The 21,829-nt window shown below is 38.1% G+C and overlaps 1 protein-coding gene across 4 annotated transcripts in view; it reads right to left on the reverse strand.

Annotated features, from left to right (window-relative positions):
• Window positions 1-21,829, reverse strand: part of rasal2 (RAS protein activator like 2) — a 76,957-nt gene that overhangs the window by 49,485 nt on the left and 5,643 nt on the right. For 2 of the 4 annotated variants that reach the window (XM_084411208.1, XM_084411207.1), the window contains exon 1: window positions 10,568-11,396. The exons of the other annotated variants lie outside the window; for them this stretch is intronic. In XM_084411208.1, coding sequence (XP_084267334.1) covers window positions 10,568-11,102 — 535 coding nt within the window. In that variant the 5' untranslated portion in view covers window positions 11,103-11,396. Of the gene's footprint in view, window positions 1-10,567; window positions 11,397-21,829 lie in introns of those variants that run through there. 4 annotated transcript variants of the gene reach the window in all.

Consider the following 21,829-nt stretch of genomic DNA (forward strand, 5'->3'; position numbering starts at 1 on the left):
TTAGCAAAACAACTAAAGAGACACTAGTCCATTGAGAAGGAAAAACATTTAACACTTGCTCAGGAACCTAATTACTGTGATCTTCGGCTAAATATAGCAGAGGTATACAAAGACCCCTCCCTGAGGTGTTCGGACAATATAGTTAAGTGTATGTCATCTGAAATCTAGTGTGAAAAACAAATCTGTCCTAACCAAGTCCTTCAAAAAGTCCTGTTACATAAACGAAAGTCATTTTAACACAAATGTTATTTCTGCAGAGTTCAGCATGTCCATCATTATCAACCAAACATCATCTAATCATCTAATCACTCCAAATATTCTCTAGATCGAAGCGCAGCGTAAGCAATGACAGAGTACATGGAAAGGATGTTACCCAACATGCTCTGTGAGGGGGGCGGCAGCTCTGAAGTTAGAAAACATACTAATCAAACCCTGAAATGACAGGTCAGTTAAAATGTCAAGAGACAAGGGGATGATAAAAACCAGTATAGGCAGTATACAAAATAGGCAGTATAATCTTATCTAAACAAATGTATTGCCATAGAATTTCATAAGAAAGACTTGAAAAATGTAGAGAACAAACACTTCCCTGGAAGGGAAACGCAACCACAGAACCTAAGTCTAGATCGAGCCACCACAGCAGTGAAACACAAATGACAGATATAAATGAAGCCATTCCTCTGAATAGGGGATGTGTAAAACTACATGATTTCAAAATGACTATTCATGGGTTGCCTGAATGACTAGTCGACTAATCTATGTTAAGGAAGCCCTGTAAAATTAGAATTGTTTGGGGTTTACCCACACCAAAACACCAATCAAAGATGTTGCTTAGGGTTTTGTAGCAGCTAGAAGGAGTGAAAAGGAATAGAAGCAATTGTCTCAAGACTTGTTTTGAAAAATATGGACTTTGAACTTGACGCACCATATTAAAATTGCAACGAAAAAAAAAAAAAAAAGCCGTGAGATGTGGTGCAACAGCCAAAAAAAGTCTGTCTAAGGAGCTATTCACACAGAACGTGTTTTTTCTTTGATTGCCTCGAGACATGTTTTTTTAAAAGGTGAACTTCTTTTAACTTAAGCGGCGTGTTTTTAGAACGCTGTGTCATGCGCGAGACACGCAAAGAGTGCAATGGTTACACACGTTCATCTAGCGCGTGTTTACATAGAAAAACCAATGGAAATTTTTTGCATTGGAATGCAAAAACGCATTCTGTGTGAACTGCCCCTAAATGTGTATGGCTGTAGTGGTGGTGCTTAAAAGTAAGTTAATATAAAAGACACTTTTGAGAGACAACAACAATAAAAAAAAAAATTGCCCAACCCTAAAAAAAAAGAATGTAAGAAATCTATACTGTGCCAGTTTAGTTGTTTAGCTGTTTAACTAGTGAACCACTGTGACCCATCCCGATTCCCTACGTCTACAGCGAATTAAAAATGTGCACATCATACCCTGGCATCTGAGCTGATCATTTTGGCCTTCAAGATACACATTGAGCCATGAGGGCAATACTTTTAACAGCAGTAGGCCGTGGTGTGTAGAGAGACACCTGGGATCCAGAAAGGGTGTAATAAGACAGTAACCATGTGGGTGTCCTGGACATGGTCCTATACATGCTCCCATATGTTTGTTTGTGCAGCAGCACAGCTTGAAAACACTTACTGCAGGGTGGCTGCCAGCTGATCCAAGAGCTGCCAGTTTGTGACCCTGTAATGGAGCTGGAGCCCACAAATAGCGCTTACCCAAGAGGTCAGCAAAGGTTCAGACAGACTAGCAGGAAGTGAACAACATGCATTTGTTAAATTAAAGCTTCACGTCCATATAGAATGATGATATGATATGAGTAATATTATCATGTTTGTGAGACATCTGAGGTAATAGTTAACAAGCAATGGATTGATTGTGTGTGTGCATGAAAGTATGAAAATGGTAAAACCGATGAGTCAAGCCAGTGTTGCATCCGATGTGGTACACCACGTTCTTCACATCATGATGAGTGCAAGAGCAACTTGGCACGCAGATCAAACATAGTTGAGGAACATGTGTGTGACACTGACCCAACCTATATCTCTACGATCACAGACACCCACTGAGGCCCAGACCGGCCTCACATATGTCTGATGAAGGGTAATCCTAACCCCTGCAGCCCTGCCTGGAATGTCTTCAGCTGAAGGAGAGGTCATACCACCTGTCCAGGATGAGGTTTCAGACGGGGGAATGCCTGGGACTGATAATCACTGCCAAACACAGAGAAAACTCAACTGGCTCCTGCTTTTAAAACACCACTTTGTCAAGAAACTAAACTCTCCTCACCCAAACAAAGACCCCTTGCAAGTTACATTGCTTAAACTGGTGGGAATAGAATACATAATATTAGTTAGAATTAATAGGAATAATATAGTTCAACTAAAACTTAACACTATTTACTCACCCTGAAAACCCATGACTGACTTTCTTTTGTTGAACACAATAGGGGAACTCCTGAAGAACCGTTTAATGGCATATAAATTAAAGTAAATGGCAATGTTTGCTTTGCTATCAAACTCCAAAATGGCAAAAAGCACAATAAAACTGGTCCATATGACTTATCTTCTATATTCCAAGTCATCTGAAGTCAAACGATGGCATAGTGTGACAACAAATAGACCAAACTTTGTCATTTTGTCTAGAAAATCTCACCCTCCACTTATGGCTGGGCGATATGACCAAATTCTTATTTCGAATTGAATCAATATAGATTAAGTTAAATGAATTAAGTGTACATTTATTCTTATTAAAGCTAAAAAGGTTATTCAGTCAAAAGCAGTAAGTCATTTTCTCTTTTGTTTGATTCAAATTAATGACAGAGCAGCAGGTAGGTTTATTAGGCTGCTGTCACTTTAAGACTAAATGCACGGATCCATTATACCGATACAAATCTGGTTTACACCCAACTGTTTACTTTCACTTGAGACATAACCGGCTGTGTTTACATGAATACTCCACAAAATGGGCATGTGACAATAACACTTGTATTCGACCATTTAAGTGCAATAAGACGTGATTGAGGACTGAATTTGCGATCGCATGCCTGCGGCTTTCTTAAGCAGTGTGTCAGTCAGCCGTGCAACGCATTGAGTTCTTTTTCACTGCTTATTGTGCTTAATAACACTTTTTAACATCAAGCACGTACCAAATTCGCGATCGCCTTCTGAGAGAGGCAGCTTTCAAGATATGTTGCGCTTATAACTCTTTTTAACATCAAGTACGTTCCCACTCTTTATATTCTCCTATTCATGGATAATATCACTCTGAAGTGTCAATAGTGCTATATATTTACATACCGCGATATACACGATATAGCAAAATCTCTAACGATAGACATTTCATACCGTGGTTTTGATATATATCGTCATACGCCCATCCCCACCTCCACTGTAGCTCTTTAATTAAATATGGGACCTTAAGATGCACTGAATCAGGTTCGACATCATTTTAAAGTACATTCCTTTAATGCTGCGGTTTATGCTTTTATGTATGATTTATAATAGTCATTAATTTAAGACTAAATATAATTTAATCTAAATAGGACCCATCGGTTTTTGCAGCAAACATGGTTCCTATAGTTGAGCGATTCACAAACACTTTACAAAGCGAATCTGATTGATTGAGCACAAATGGAAAAACATTGCTTCTCTTGTTTTTTCTCATGACAAACCACACTATAAAAGTGGTTCTTAGAGTATTGTGGAGATATGAGGAAAGCAGAAGTGTTATAAAGTGAGGCAACAGGGAAGCTTTAGCTGTTGCAGAACTAAAATACGGATGTTAATGATGTGCAGTCTTTTTACAATTACTAAGGAAAAGTAAATCTGTGTTGCACTATAACAAGTCCTTACTACACTGTTAGACATTTCTGTAATCTGTACAGTTATTTACTATGCATTTTTCACCCAGTATAACACTGGCAAACACCACATAGATTTACATTGCTGTATGTGCCATAATGGCCTCTAAAGGTGCCATTCCATCATGAGTTTTTCTATTCCTCATTTTTAACATTTGGATTGACAGGATGTGCCTTACACTGTGTCTCATAAGCCTTTTTAGACAGATTCATAAAAATAAACTTATGAGTTATTTGTCCACTAATTGGACTATACTGGCCCCACAATAGATATGACCATGTTCATTTAATGCCTTTGTTTTACTCTACAGTATTAATTCCCTTTCATCAAATTCAAGACAGATTGCAATCTCATAGCAATTGCAAGCTTATACCAATGTCGATCAATAGAAAATCATTCATCCTGTTTTTTTTCTTCTTTCAAATGAAACTGTATTGTTCTGTATAATAGTGCTCCTGATTCCCAACCCCACATTCAATATAAGATAAATAAATCAAATTACATCCCTATTAAGCAGAGATTCAAAAACATCCAGACTATTGCACAGTTTAGAAACATGAATTGGCCGATTATGCAGAGATCTTTCACCCAAATGAGTCTTTTCATTACGTTGGACTTTCATTAGTTTCATATACGTCCTAATGCCAAATTCCCACAGTGCTTGCCAGGTGTGTGCACACCCTGACACACAAACAGATCACGAAGGAGAACAGAAGATGCTTTGTGTCGCTCAGCCGCGGAGGCTGTGGAGCGTCACCCTTCTGCCCTCTCATGAGCCAACACAGTGCTCAACCACCTGGTCTCCGCAACAACCCTTAAACACAAACAGCCTGTCCAATAACAATGCATCAGCACAGAGGGAGGGGTGTGGCCACAGCAGGTTGACAATTCATGTGGAAGAACATTAGAGTCAGCACATGGTACAGTGTGTATGTAACGGATGGAGAGAGAAAAGAACGAGAAGGTGTGGTACAGAAACTGGCTGTCGTATACCCCTGAATGACTACTCCTCTCGTGTTATATAAATAGCCTACATGAAACCGTGAGAGAGCAAATGTTTTACCACTGTTACCACAGACTAACGGCAGCACTAAGAGAAATAAAATAGTGTTTCTGTCAAGCACTTCCGCTCATATTCATACGGCAATCATATCACATGGCACTGTAAGGGTATCAGATGGTAATACTTTGTACTTTAAAATATATTGAGTGAGTGGTAAAGGCTGCATTATTTAATCAAAAATACAGTAAAAATCCTTTTCTATTTTAATACAATTTAAAATGTAATTTATTCTGTGATGACAAAGCTGAATTTTCTACACACATCTTCAGTGTCACATGATTCTTCCGAAATCATTCTATGCTGATTTGATATATATGCATTATATTAACACAATTATTAACAAGTGAATAATTTAGTTTAATTATTATTTAGTTCAATAAACATGGGTTAAATTTCACATCAGTGAGTTTTGATATGGCATTTGTCAACAACAACAACAAAAAACAAGTACAAAAAGTGCCATGGTACTGCAGATTGTTTATGAAAAGCATGGCAAAGTGAAGGAATTAAATTAATACAGATCTTCGCAAATTCAGCGTACGCCCATACAGATCCATCCATAGCCATCTCACTCTGGGATGGCAATTCATAAGCCCTTCAAATTAGCAGCTTTAATTGGTGTCTGGGGAGAAGGGGGAGTTGGGTCTACAGAGAGAGGAAATGACTGCAATTAACAGATTGGGCTATGATTGCAGCTCTGTGAGGATGCGTTTGTGGAGCTTCCAGCTGGAGGAACAAAGTGGGGATGCTTAGGGGAAGTTGCAACTTTGTTTTGACACAGTTGGTTAAGCAGGATGTAATGTGCTAGGACCGGTTAATCAGTAATCTAACAGGGACTTGTCCGGCCTGGGAGGGACAGCTGTTGACTGTGGGGCGAGGTGGGGCAGTGCTCTCCTCTTACCCACGATGACCTCAGGACATACGAGGGCAGACACGCCACCCACTCGCATATGACTAAATCTTCACTCTGGGCGACTAAATGATGTCTATCATTAGCCATTGGGTAATAAATTCTTAGATTTTACTCGCCAGTGTGTGTTAGAGGCCAAGTATAAGTTTAGCATAGATATATTTTCACTTGCTGAACACTTGAGAGTTTCGCTCTACGTTCATACCGTATCACACATAAACACATACCATCTTTGTAAAATGGCACAGCTTTTTAAATTTTTTAATATATATACACATCCACAGTATCTGTTTTTATTTGAACATATATGGATATTTAATTGTACATGCTAATTTCCCTAATTTTTACATTTAGATCACCTTTGCCAGCATTTAGCACTCACTTAAAGTCAATGTTTAAACACTTATAATTTAATAACCCTGTTAAATGTAATATTTAGAAAATCTCAGAATGAATATTAATTTCCATACTGTACATTATAATAATGATGGCAAAATTCACTTGTAGTATTTAAAGCTATTGATTTGATTTTTATTCTTATAATTTTATTATAACAATAAAATGTTATATTGGCCACTACAGTATCTATCTGCCAGAATTCAATATTTAAAATAGAATTTAAATTTAAAATACTACTGGCGCATCCCCATTTATATTATATTATTATTGAATTATGGAATCTAGGCCATGCTAGAGTCAAACTCACCCAAAGAACACCTGCTGTTAAATGGATTCACTTTCTCTTTAAATGCCCCTTAAATTCATTTAGAAATATAAAAGGTGCCCTTCCGGGTCATTTCCCTAAAGCAAAATTGCACAAAATGCTTCCGAATAGCAGAATGGAGCTTGTGGGTTTGTGCCATAACAGTGACAAGAGAGTGCTTCGTGTCATTCATAATTCACATCATCAGCGTCACAACCCTTTTACCATCGTGCAACTCTAGCGAAGCAGCTCGGAGACGACACGCCATCGTCCCTCTGCCCTTTAATCTGCACGCTCAAACATCTTCCTCCTTAAATCTGAAAGGCTGGATTTGTTCAGTCAGTTGTGACTCCCTGTAGAAACTCAAACACCACACTACCCAGACACTACGCCTACAAAACATCCTCTCTGCCCAGCTGAGCCCCTCTAAATATATGCATACTGTTGAGGGATGAGTTACAGGCACTGTTAGGACACTAGACCCCATGAATTGAATGTAATTATTAATAATATTTTGACTTCATTTGAACTGGAATCACTTGCGTTATTGTGCAATTCAGCCTGTGTTTAATTTGACATTTATCAAACTGGACTTTGCAAGTACTGGAATGTATTTTTTTTTAAAACAGTGGTGAAGAAAATCAATTTCACTTCTTTAAATTTGTGCGCAATTAGCACATTTGTCACGGCTACGTGTTTTTTTGCACTCTTCAAACGTTAATGTCGCACGTGGAGGTCATGCATTTCTCACAGTCCGACATCTGTCATGTTAAATAATTAGCAGTGCTGGTATTCCTGTCCTCCATTGTTACAGAGAGGCAGTGCATGAGGCAGGGCACCGAGCGCACACGCTTTTGTTCACCTCGCAAGTACGACACTCCGCCACTGAGAGACATTGTTACATATTTAAATAGGTTGCCGTCAGCATGACTGGAACATTTGCATCTCTCTCCTTATATCCCCCACTCCTACATAAACTCACCTCCTGTGCATTTGCTTCAAGCCTAGAAATTGACTACTATTATTTTATGCTGTGATATTGTTTTATCAAAATTCTTATTACAAAAATAAATTAGATCACAAAACATATGCATTATAAATGCTTAAACAACCTCAACAATCAGAATAATAATAATTGTCTAGATGATGATTATTATTATTTGTGCTATAACATTTAACAAAAATAAAAGGCTATTTTGCAACCTAAAGTCAAATTTTTTTATCCGGTTCTTTCTCGCTTAAGGCATGGATATGTAAAAAAAAAAAATAGTGCCGTCGAATCGATTAATCGCTTTTGACATGAAAGTTTTTTTTTTTACATAATACTTTTTTCTTCGAGCCAAGTTTCATGTTGTGTCGAGTCTTCTTAGTGTTTTAAAAATAGCGATTTTTGATGCTATCATAGAAGTGCCCCAAGCACTCCCCTTCAAAAGGCAATTTAACCGAAAACGAAAATACGGTCAAACTTTAAAGTGGTGTTCCCATTCTAATTATGCTTTTAAATGAAAGTTTGCCTTGGGTAGTTTAACAAAAAGACTCTAGGTTGCATTTTGGCGAGAGTTACCCTTTAAGCCAGTTGATTCTTCATTGGCAGCATTTTCCACTCTAAAGGATTAAGTGTCTTTACTGTTCCTGCTCGCTCTCATTCTTAAGACACAGAACGACAAAGGTTTGTGGGCCAACTCTTAGGGGAATATCTGCACGACAGAACGACATTGGCACCGCAAATTCAGCAGCGCTCCATTTTCAGCTGCAGGTCTAAGACTATCTGCTCTCACCACCCACTGTGTTTCTGTCAGGCTGCTGGGGCATTCCTGGAGAAACCAGCCCATGACGAGAAGACCTAAATAGAGAAACTGTGCTTACCAATGTGTCAGAAAGACCTAAAAAAGTACTTTTCACATTCCACTTTAACACAAAAACTGGTTTTATTGAAGGTAGAGTTATTTCTCTTCCACTCCAAATCAATTCCACAGGGTCCTTTCTCATGATTTCTGCGGACCACCTCTGCCATAGCCTTTCATAGGGTAATAAGGCTAAAAGGTGGTGAGCCCACGGTCTTTGTATCTTTGCAGGAACATGTATTAGCATACAAAAGGAGGTGAGTGAGCTGCTTCCTACATTTCTATGGGAATGGAGGAAAAAGTTGGAATGGCTGGACTTAGGAGGGGGTCAAACTCCTGCTGAGACCCCGAGGTTTGTTGACACAAACTCCATGCAAACCCATGGATCTGAATCACAGGAGCCGAAAGCAATAATTACTTTATCAGAGCCAATGCGGAGCTCTGAGCTCAAAGGGAACGTTTTTGCTCGGTTCAGCTCTGTACCAAATTTATGCATTTGCCTTTGGATGCTAGCTAATTAGAAATAATATGTTAATGGTGATGGGAAATTTTGAACGATTAGTTGGAAAATGGGAAGTGAATCTAAAAGAGGAAAAGGTGTTTAAAGCTGCAGTCCATAACTCTCTGTTTCTGTGACGAGTCACGCAGGGACTGGGCTACTCCGCAGTGGTAAGGCCCGAACCAGTCTAAAATATAAACACTTCTCATAGGTGTACCGTAGTGATTCAGGATAAGACAAAAACACTGTTTGGAAAATGGATAGCATGGGGGGCCATCATTGTTGACCATCAAAGCCATAATCTTGGTATCAAGCAACATTAAAGGGTTAGTTCCCCCAAAAATGAAAATGTTGTCATCATTTATTCATCATGTCATTCCAAACCCATTTTGTTAATCTTCAAAATACAAATAAAGATATTTTAAATGAAACCTGAGTGATTTCATACAAAGCGACTATGTTTCTTCCAAATACTTGGATTAAATCGCTGCATTCTTATATTTTACGAAATTCTGAAGAACCTTCAAAAGCTTTGGTGGAGGGATAACAATTTCTCAGGTTTATATTAATTTGTATTTCAAACGTGAACAAGTCTTGTAGGTTTGGAATAGTATGAGTATGTAAATGACAAAATTTTCATTTTTGGGAGAACTATCCCTTTAAATCTCAAACTGAATTCATGAGTATTCAAATCTGTGGGTTTGATATATTATGGCCCTTTCTTATATGGTCAAAAACAAAACAAACGAGTATGTCTTTAAAGAACTAAAGAGAGGATGATATGGAAATCTTAAAGATGTTTCTAAAGGTCTAAAGCTATTGCCACCATATTTACAGCTTGAGCTTCCATTTTTGTGTGTTTTCTGGTACACAATGAGATTGGACTCAAGCACCACATGCTTATAAACAAGTAACATCTACACTGGGAAAATACAAGAAAGCTCAATAGCTTACATCTCTCTATTTAAAGATGAAACATGTTACTCAAAAAGTGTGTGTAATTTCACCTTCACTGATGCATGGGACGACTCAATATGACTGGCTTAAACCCCTGAACGTCTCATTGGGCTTTATCATTCTGAAGTTAGTCAAACTATCACTTACAGTACTTGCCACATATCTGAAACAAATCAGTGCTCAACAAGTCCAATGACTGAACCAAATTTAAAAAAATATATATATACGTGGAGGCTGCACTTCAAAGGGACAGTTCACTTAAAAACTAAATTTCTGCCATCATTTCCTCACACTCAAGTCGTTCCAAACCTGCATGACTTACTTTCTTCTGTGGAACATTAAAGAAGAAACTGAGAAATGTATTTTTGAAAATGAGAAGTGTTTTTATTGTTCATAAAATAAACCAAAACTGTTTGGTTGCCAAAATTCTTCAGAATAGGATATTTTGAGTTCTGCAGAACAAAGAATGTCATACAGTTTGGAAAGACATGAGGGTGAATAAACGATGACAGAATTTAAATATTTTGTTAAACTATCCCTTTAAGACAGTAGTCCTTCAGTTAAACCATCAAGTGAGAACATTTATATGGCGTATAATATCAAAACTACTAAGTAAAAAGAAATACTCCAGTTTTCAAACATAAACTAGTGTAAATGTGGTTGCCTCCCTGATGTGCCTTCAAACATTAATCAAAGTTCCTACCGTCATCTGAAAGTTGACCGACAGCCGGCTCAGGAGAGGTATTTAAAATTCGGCTAATTCGTCTTGACATGGACAGCAGAATCCCTGAAAACGCATGAGAGCTTGGCACCCGTCTGAGCGGTGGAGTCTCAGTACGAATTTCATTCCCCGGTTCAGATGTAGATCTTAAATAAGGGGCTGAGCTGCGAGATAACCAGTCCCTCTGAAGATTAGCATGCTCCAGGAGGACTCCACGGCTGGTGACCCTCTGAGGGTCCGGGAGACTGTGGACCCTGGAGATGGGGGAATTGGACGGAGCCATACTGCTGCTGCTTCTGGACCATGTCAAGCTCTGCGTGCGCATGTCCCATCCAGCCAGGATCCTTCTGTTGTGCATGTCCAAGGGCTCCTCGGGGGCTGAATTTGAACGATGCTTTAGCCAAGGCCTGTTGAGGAGACGCCAGCGACGAGCACTCTCCCTGCCAGACGAACAGCGTGATGGGTTCCTGTTTGACCCGGTTTGTTCCTCCGGTGTGGCATTCCGTGATAAACTCATGGTAAATGAGGAGAGAAAAGCTAAAAAAGCTTAACAATATCACGAAGCAGGAAGCCAAAAATCAATTTCAGTCAGTTTCAAACACTCCCTATTACATCATAGTCTCATCTCGATGAGCTAGGCTGGATCTAACCAAGTTATCCGAACGTAATACTCTAAATTTGATGCCTGACATAGCGAATAACAATGTCCCTGAGATCGCCTTGAAGAAACATGCTGAGCAAATGTCTCTCGTCTTTCTCAGCGAGCAGCATGACGTCCACTGGTGAGCCACCACTTCCTGGATTCTGGGTTGCTGCTAGGGTTTCTGGGAGGAAATAGATGTCAGATATGTGTGCGTAGAAACACTTTGCCTCACTATCCAATCAGCGCATGTGCTGCCCATCCAAGGGCCCCAATCTGTGGTTGGCCTGAACACCAACTGTTTCATGAAAGTAAAATCAGAAGAAGAACAACAACAAAAAAATACCCTGACTTCAGAGAATCTGGTTCGTCAGTGTCAAGTCAATAAAATGTTTGTCACATGGATTAGTAACAAGAATACATTCAAGGAAGCGATGAAAATATCTGTTTTAAAAACAATAGCAAAGTGAAACTGGCAAAGAACAGAAATGTTGTCACTGAATAAGAGAAATTAAGGTATTTGTACAAAAGGAGACATGAATACAATGAATGTCATTTTGATCTTGATTACATGAAGAGGTTGAAAACCAATCTTTTTTGTAACATATTGGCGGTCAACAGCATGTCGGCGCAACATCAGCACACCCACGTCTGAACAAGAGCCCAATGAACTCAAGAGCGACCAATGAACCAATGAGACATTTAAAGAAAAAATTCCTTCCAAGTCTGATCCTTTCAATGCTGATAACTAGGGTTTTCAATGCGACAAGGTTTTTAAGAAGTCAATGGTAACCAAAACTGTTTGGTTGCCAACATTCTTCAAAATATCAACTTTAGTGTTCTGAAGAACAAAGAACATCTAAATACGGTGGTCAGTATATTTCAATATTATATAATCAGGAACATTACAAACAGGTTTTTAATTCCTATACTTTTAAATAACCAAGCCACAGGAAAAACTAGCTTATGATGTAAATATGTCCTTGTGTGACATTAAGAAGAAACATACAGTTTGTCAGCAGGAATCTGTCATATGCCAGATTTTGGGATTGGGCAGTCCATTTCCAGAGCAACGGATTTAGTACAAAAGGTCAAAGCTGTGAATATTAAAGTCCACAATCTCTACTGAGATTAACCCATGTGGATTACTGACACTTCTGTAGATTATGACGATTAAAAGCCTACCATTTTAATTTGATATTTAGGCGTACATCTATGAAATCAGGAACCAGTGGATAATTGTGCCAGCATGGCCAATTAAGAGAAGTGCATTGGGTTCAAAATATACAATTAACTGCCTTTAACATGGATGAGCATTTTCTATTTTAAAATATTTATAAGTGAATTCTAGCAAAAATTGTGTTTACATGGTTGACATTATATGATGTACATAGTCAAAAAAGTTTGGATACCTACTCATTCAAACAAACCAAATTAGGTTAAATAAAGTTTTTTAACTTTGACTGGTTGTACATATCATTATTATCTATTATACTGATTTTACTGGCCACTCTCCCCTCTAATATCAGTATCAGCCATTAAAAAAATACATTGGTCAACCTAAATCTACTCTAATCTAGGCTACCACTCATAAAAGAAACTCACATTAAAGAAAGTGTGGTCTTCAGTTAAACCATCAAGTGAGATGGAATTCAAACATGATATAAACGAAGATCTAATAAATGGCAGATGTGCTTCACTGCATTTGTGCTCTTGAACTTCACATTATTTATCTGGGTGATGCAGGTTATCCATAAACATCTTTTTTGTCTAGTAGGCAGAGCATTTAACGCAGGTGAGCGAAATAGCAACATCCATGAACTTCTATTGTTATACTATTTATGATGGTAAAAAAAAAGTTGGTGAAGCCAATTCCAGCCTGGATTAGAATTCAGACTCCATGTGATAGTCCAGTCTGGACAGTAGCAATTAGCACCCTGTTACAGCCATCAAACAAGCTCAGTGCCTGGAGGCAGCGCATGAAAGCAATCATTAAACACCAGTATCCCTCTCCACCACTGCGAGCGTGAGATTCAGAAAAACGCCATTATCTTACTTCACAATCTGATCTGAAAAAGTGCAAAGGTCACATTTCCTTTCCATGTTTCAGTAATTATTCCACAAAGCAAATATATGTAGACCATTACGACTGCTTAAAAGAAGTGCTAATGCCGGACTGATAACATTTGTTGGTTTGACATTGCTCAAAGCTTCCTCCCTCTCTCAAATCTCCACTCACCCTGGCATCACCTAAAAAAAAAAACACCAACCTTTGCAGCAAAGTACACATTGTCTACATCTGACCACAGGAAGTAATGACACAAGACCTCCAGCTACACCTACCGCCACATTGTCAGTGATTTCTTTTTGTTTTTTTTTAGCTCTATACTATTTAGTGCAGGAGGAAACCAGGAGGGACAGGGCATGCACGCACACCCCATACTAAAAATAGCACCTCTCAAGAATTAGGCCCTACAAATCTGTCAAAAAAGTATCATGGAGGGGGGCGGGGGGACACAAGACCAAATCAAAAAAGACACACACACCCACAACGCATGAAAGTTATATCAGCGGTTAGAATGCACTGTAACCTTTGAAGGTCACTGATGATAAAGATAACGCAAAGATCATGAATCACATCATGAAAGCCTGAAGCAGGGTTATTATCGTCAACTAAAACTATTAAAACATTTCTGTTAATTGGAATGAAGCTGGAAAAATAATACATGAAAATTAGAAATGTTACCTTGGCAATAAACTGAAATAAGTTTAAATTGAAGCAATACAATTATTAATTGGAAATAAATAAACACTAACTAAAATTAAAACCGAAATACAAATACATTTAAAATAAAATAAAAAAGACAAAAGGACAAAATGAAATGGCTAAAAATGTAACAAAAAAAAGTATCAGGAAAACTAAAAATATAGGCTACAAATAAAAGCCAACTCAAAATATTTATAAAAATATAATAACTAAAAAAACACGGCCCTGAATTTAGGAGAACAAGAACATGATCTAAGGGATGTAGCCAATAGTAATATTACTATTATTATTATTAATCTATACATTTATATAATAATAAAAATAAAAAAACGATTCAAAATTAACAAGAAGTTAAACGGTAAAAACCTAGTTCAAAATAATCAAGACATGCTTTCTTAGGACAAGGAATAATGCTATTTAATAATTGTTACATGTTACATGAACATGTATTTTAATAAAAGGTTCATGATATTCATGATGTTGCTAAATGTTATTAGCATCAAAACACTGCAGTAAATATATTAAGAATATTTGATGTGAAGCCCAGCACTAGTTGCTAGCAACATCCCATTAGTACAGTAAACACACAGACATGGACGAATTCTTACATGCATTTATTTTTCACTCAACAAGAACAGACCCCCCAGAAACAGAGGAGTGTGTATTTTTAACCCACACATAGGTTAGCGCTCTTGCTTTGGCTCTTAAGGAGGGGAAATCCTGCCACCTCCAGACATCACCCCCGCTGAAAAAAAAAAAAAAAAAAAAACCTTTCCATCTCGTCCTCAGTACAGCAGGCCCACAAAGGATTTCGCATCAACAACAGCCTGCATGCAACTTTACTTTTGGAAAAAAAGTGGGAAATCTAAGAGATTTGAATCCAAAACACATGGAGAAGATCATTAAAAGTGAACATCATCTGATTACAGAGGAGAGGACATGAACAATGAAACTTCTGTCATCATTTCCTCACCCTCATATCGTTCAAACCTGTATTACTTTCTTTCTTCTATGGAACAAAATTTAGATATCTTAAACCAAGTCTTAAGGCTGGGACACACCAAGCCGACGATCGGCCTTTGGACAATTTCGGGCAGTTTTTGAACGTCGGTTGGCATAGTTTTTCCAGTGTGTTCCACACCATTGGCTCTAGTCGGACGGCGTTGTTTTTTGGGGGCCAATTCTGCCAATTACAGAATCGCCATTGGGGCATCAGTGAGAGAGAACTCTGATTGGTTGTTCAGCTTGGCGATAGAGTCAGTGCACGAGAATAATAGTTAAAGTGATGAAAGCGAGCAAAGAAGTCAAGATGGTACAGACAGAAGGCTGTTATAATTTTACATCATCTTACCTGAGCAATCGAATGCATGAATATTTTTCATAATAACATGAGCCGACTGGAATAAGGAAAGTGATCAGCACGATTGATATTCAAAATGGTAAGCAAGCGCTGCCTTGTATATCTGCAGTCCTAGTTTCGGTTTCACTTTTTGAATGACGAAAATAGACTACTGCTGTTATAGACAATATATTCACTTACATGCAGGCACAGAACACACATGCTAGTTGACAGTCGCCTTAAGTCCTTTTGGTGTGTTCAAGACCAGCTTTATGGCCCAGACGCAGCCGACGAGAGGCGACAACACTGTCAGCTTTCGTCACCGCTAGTTCTTTGACATCAGCTTGGTGTGTCCCAGGCTAGTGTTTTTGTCCATACAATGAAAGTAAATTGGTTCCAATGTTGTTTGGACCCCAATATTCTTCAAATTATCTTTTTCTTTTGGTTGTTCATGAAGGCTTGGAACAATATGAAAGTTAGTAAATACCGTGCAGCAGGATGATGTATTTATGCAGGCCAAAACCTAAAAACAGAGGTTTGGCCACCTATTATGCAAAATTCAATTTTACATGGTGTTTGAACATAAATGTATGTTGGCAGTGTGTGTACACAACCACCCTATAATGATAAAAATCCACCCAGTGTTTGTTTTTTTAAATCCTCATAAATCATAAGCACTGTCTCAGAACAAGCCGTTCTCAGATTTGGGGCAATGTGACGTAGATTTACACAAGCCCCTCCCAAGACCGTTGATGGACGCTGCAGTTTTAGCGAAGACCCGCCCTGAGTGAGCTAAACACAGTCCGCCATTGTTTCAACGCCGGAGCAGCTGTAGATAAGAATGTCTCCTAAGCGATTGAGGTGTTTTGTTATAAGATGTAAGAATGAACATAGCTATGAACGTGAGATCCAGCTTACAGTCTCCTCAGCGATAGGCTTAACGTTACTGATCACGGCAGAAATGGAAGGGAGAGCACGCATTTTATTACAGTTCATCTGAGTCGTTTTACGGATATGAAGTTTACCAGTTTATTAAGCACGCCCTGAAAAGGTGTATATATATGTTTACTGTTAATTATAGCGAGTGTTTCTGTTTAATTCGCTGTGTATGTTGATGATAATGAAAGGGAGAGAGAGTTATGGATAAGACTTTAATGCTCACTTCTTATACTGTGTTTATTCAGCTCTTACGGTGATTTTCTGGAGTAAAACTAATACTTCATCTTTTGTGTGATGTACAATAAACTTCATAAAACTCATCAGTACATTTTTGGCCATCATTCGGACGCGATCCGCTACAACAGGCTTGTACTAATAGTGGATAAAAGCAAGATGAAAAATAAGTTATAACCGTAATTGAACTAAACTTTACATGTTCTGTCTCCATACAGCATTTATTCTCGGTCATTTGAAAGTTCAACCAATGGAAACTGGATCTCTGGTATGGTGGGTATATGATGTGTAGAGACCAATAGAACACTGTTTTACAGCTGGAGTGCGGATTGGATTGGTTTGATCGCTCCGATTGAAAGGTCTTGATTTACCGTACACCATTAGGAGTGCACAGCTGAAACAGCACTGGAAGATCATCAACCGGGACCATTACTTTTGATTGCTTTGAGATCAGCACAAAATTCTAGCCCAGATGCAGTTGACATGTTTGTGAACAAGCCCAAACTAGATTTTATGATCATGTCATGTATACTTTCTAATATCATGTCAATCATGAATAATAACAAAAATAAATATATTGCATCACTTTGTCAAGCAGTGTTGTAACATAAGAACCTCCAAACATGATAAAAATCAAAGTGATCAAAGGTTTTCTAACAAATGAGATCATGCACTTGATACCTTTTTTTAACAAGTTGTAACATGAAATCATTAAAAATGCATTCAGAGTGTAAGGGGTTAACAGTGACAGTCAACAGAGAGCTTACATATCACTTTCATAAAGCTTGAATGATTGCAAATGGGATCGGTATTGGCCATCTCTAGAAAAATCCAATTGGGTTTTTGTCGAGGGAACCAGAGTGATGCAAACTTCTGGGTTGGCCAACAAAAATACATCATCATTGCAGCACTCTATGCTGACAGAATTTTAATTACTGGGTGAACTATCCCTTAAACATTTTTATTTCACCGTTTGTGCAGATCGTACTTCACAATTGAAAACTAAGAGGACAAATGAGGACTCTTGAGTAGAACTGATGACCTATTGTTTGTGGCTCGTCTCTGGTGGGCTCTTTAGGGTGGCATGGGAAAAGGATGTCAAGAGCTCAGATTCACCTGCCTCACTGTACGTGTCCAGTCCAGCTGAGCGGTTTTCAAAAGCCGTTTGCTGCAAAGCCCTGATAAGATAGTAACAGACTGAGTGGAAACACCAGACTAAAGGTCTTGTGCAAAATAGATGAGATGGCTCATCCTGGAAAGACATTTCACGGAGATGCACATACACAAAACAAGACTCACAATGCATTTAAAATATGAACACAAATAGATATCTAACGTTGAAAGCAAACTGAACTACAAATATGCTCGCCCTATACACCTTTAACATCTTAATGATGCAAAGATTGCAGACGTCTATTTATGCAAAGGCGCCACATCAATAGGTCTTATCTCGGACTAAGTGATAGCCATCTAAAATCTTTTATGCAGTAACCTTAGAGCTTTTTCAGTTGTGGTACTGTAGCTGTGCATTAGCATGGTAAAACTCGTATTGCTTCCCACAGTTGACTTCGGTCAGTCAGACTCTGAGGAGCCCACAGTGGCTGACCCCATTTAGCCATCCTCGATCAACAAATCAAATGAGGCTTTCAAAGTTGCCTAATATCCTTAGGGTCTGGAATGCTGCAAAGTGCATGAAACACACTAAGGGAAGTCTGATTTTCTTCAGCCTTTCATTCTTTCTCTTCTCTCTTTTGGCAGTTTGCACAGCATTGCTAAGCAATGAAGTGTGACTGTGACTGGTATCAGTCATTTAGAGGGCAAAAAGCACAGAAGCTCTACATCAACAAGACACACCATAATGACCATCAGGCTGAAACACGTCATTTTGATACAAAGAGTGAGAACAGACCATCATTTCTGACAGGAAGTGGCTGGTACTCACATTAGAAATAATAGAACACTAGCCTATTAAATGAAGGAACATCAGTTTGTGGTTCTCAACTGGTTTTGCTTCTAGGCTATATATTTGCTTGATTGTATAATCATTTGGCGACCCAAACAAAGAACCAAAATTGTACAACCCCACCCTGAACAAAAAAAAAAAAGAAAAACATCATCATATTACTATGAACCGAAAGGCCCAAAAACACACAAAATGAACATAAGAAAGGTTGAATACAAAAAAAACTGATCATTTTGCAAAAATACAACAACAATAAGTACCAAGTATAACAAGAAGTTCCTTTTTTTTGGAATGATTTGCAGTGTTGCAACAACTAATGAAAATCAATGAATTTCATTAAAAGATTATTCGGATCTGTGTGCTGTGCATGGAAAGCCTCTGCCAGTAATATAATTTTACAGTAGCAAAAAACGCAATTATAGAAATGTGCAGCAAAAATGTCAATCTCACGAATGAAAAAATTAAATAAAAAAATTCCAAAGAAATTAGCCTAACACTTTAATTGAGCAAGGATGTCTTAAATTAACCAAAAGTGACAGTAAACACTTTTATAATGTTGAAAAAATTACATTTCAAATAACTTTCTATGAATGTTTGATTAAATGTAGCCTTGGTGAGAATAAAATACTTATTTCTAAAACACTTAAAAATAAAAAAAATCTTACCAACCCCAAACAATTGAATGGTAGTATACTATATGAAATGCAGAAAATGAAGCTTATGTTTAAAGATATAATTTTATGATAAAAAAAATCATTATTACTATAGAATTTAAACCAAGAACTGCTTGGTTTGATGCAACCACTGTCATCAAGCCCTCTACAAAACAGCAGCTACACCTACCAACCGTCCATCTCCAAGAGAACGACATGGATAGACACAGCTGGTGTCACACAATCAAATGCTAGCTCTTCTAATGGGAGGAGTCTTGTTACGCATCGTGATGTCATTCAGTCCCTTGCGCTTTCCTCAAACAAGCCATCTGAAGTGAAGCATTGTGTATGACAGACATTACGTTATATGTGCTTAGTGGACTGAGCAAACCATTTGCTGAACTCTGGGTAGACCGAAGCTCTACAATACATGCTTCAAATTTTTTGCAACGCAAGATGTCGAAATCCCTTCTGGCTCTATGTTTACATATGCCAAGCCTTCCTAAATAAATGTGGTTGCCTTGAGTGCACCTACAAAGGCAAACATTAAAAGCTTCAGAACAGACTGTTGTGAAGGTGCTGCTGATGGCAAAAACGAAACACTAAGGGAGCATATCAAATAACCTTCGGCTCGGCGTCACATGAGTCTCTGCCAGTAATACGAGATTGTGGAAGTCCGAGTGCAGCGTGGCTTTTATTCTCCGTTTTATTCAGGCATTTCTTCCTCAGACTGGTCATGGTGAATCAGAGCAGACAGGTGGAAAATTACCATCTAGATTTTTACGATGAGGAAGTGCCTACCAAATATGAGCTGTCATGAATTATAGCAGTGCTGAATATTAAACAAAAGAACCTGAAGGTTTATCTTTAATCAGACAGCCTTGTCTTTCTCATGTTCTTTCATACCTCATCTTTCCCTTTGGAAATCTCACTCATTTTCTTCCTTGTATCTGCAAACCATGTGTATCTTTATCTACAGCAGGTGCCACACAGGCCAGAGAAGATATACTTCCCTTCTGACAGCTTGGCTTAGATGATCCCAGATGAGCGGAAGCTTTATTGATGCATTTTTGCATTCGACCTGCTCACCCGTAATGAATCACATTTATCAAGGGGCTGTGATAAAACACATGAGTTACATTAACCCAGGGCAAGAGAGCATTTAATTAAAAGAATACGCTGCTTGGAGGATACAGCCCGACCTTGAGTAACTTCTAATGAATTATCTCTGAATGCACAGCTACACTGGATAAATACAAATTGAGGAACATTATAATTGGATAGGCCTACTTACGGGCACAGATGAGTCTCATTCCAGCCACAGAAATTCAAAGGCACCAAATCCTCAGTGCCTTTCTAATGAAGACATGAGCTGGTTAACAAGAGGATGTTGTTCAACCTTAGGGGTATTATCACAATCAAACCAATTAAGCCAATCAATCCTGACAATCCACACGGGTCCATTGGGGGTAAGTAACACTCCAGTATCAGTCTTTAAAAGAGCAGGAAGGAAGCACATGCCACCAGTCTGCTGGTACGCTCGAATCGATAGCCCAGAGTGGCAGGAATTCTTTCGTAGGATCTCTTCCACATGGAATTAATATTCAGATGGGAGAACACAAGCTGCAAAGCTGCAAGAGTGTTCAAACAGACATTCCCAAGTCATTTATAAAGGAAAAAATGTATAGCAAAGTTCATTTGTGTGCTAATATAGTTATTAGCTAATAAAGTGACAAAATCATTCATCACTAGAAAGAAGCCAAACTTCACACTAAATTCAGGAAGCAAAACAAAGCTAATTGTACAATAGCAATAATATAAAAAAGTAGCAATGCACAACATTTTATGCTGAAAACTACAAGCCAAAAGTCATAATTAAAACATCATAAATATTATAAACATCAAAATATTTTCATTCAATATAAAATAATATTGTTCGTAACAATATTACGCTTTTAACGGCATGTCGGATATAACATTTCAAATGTTAAAAAAGATTATACATCGAAGACAGAAAATTCTGGTAAATCTTTTTTTATTAATATAATTTATATAGTTACTTCAAACAAAGCATATTTAATATAACCATTTCAATCTGAGTAATATATATTAGTGCATCAATACGTAAAAAAATGATGTATAGTCAGGTTCATTAAAAAAGCAGAGGGTTCTTGTATCATTCTAAAGGGGTTTATTTTGTAATGACCACCTTACTGTACATTACCCTGCTTATTGCATGACTGCTTGCCAAATAAATAACAAATGAGCATGAAATATTGATCTGAAATCACATTATTTTGTGAGAAGAAGAGACCACAGAGTAATAGAGATATGAAACTAGCACAGCTAAGCAGGAAACTGGTCAGTCAGACTCAGACCACAGAATGATGTGACTGACATAAGTATCAAGTATTCCAGAAAGTCATGTAATAATACAAATAATAGGGCATTAGGATGTTCTTCATCACCACGTTCTGTCGCAAGACGAGGAGCAAAATATTTATCCAAGAATGATCAGGAATGGGCCTGAAAACAGGAAAGGGGGCTTCCTGTGTTTTCAGGTAACGCCTGGAATCCCAGGACATTGTCTTCCAGCCACTCAGCCACTGGAAGTGAAAGGAAAGGGTGGAGAACTGACAGATACCTGCCTTCGTCTCCTGGGAAACACCAGTGCGCCACACTCTACGGACTCAAAATATTAAAAAATTG

Source organism: Rutilus rutilus (assembly GCF_951802725.1).
Source record: "Rutilus rutilus genome assembly, chromosome: 6".
In the NCBI taxonomy this organism is placed as follows: Eukaryota; Metazoa; Chordata; class Actinopteri; order Cypriniformes; family Leuciscidae; genus Rutilus; species Rutilus rutilus.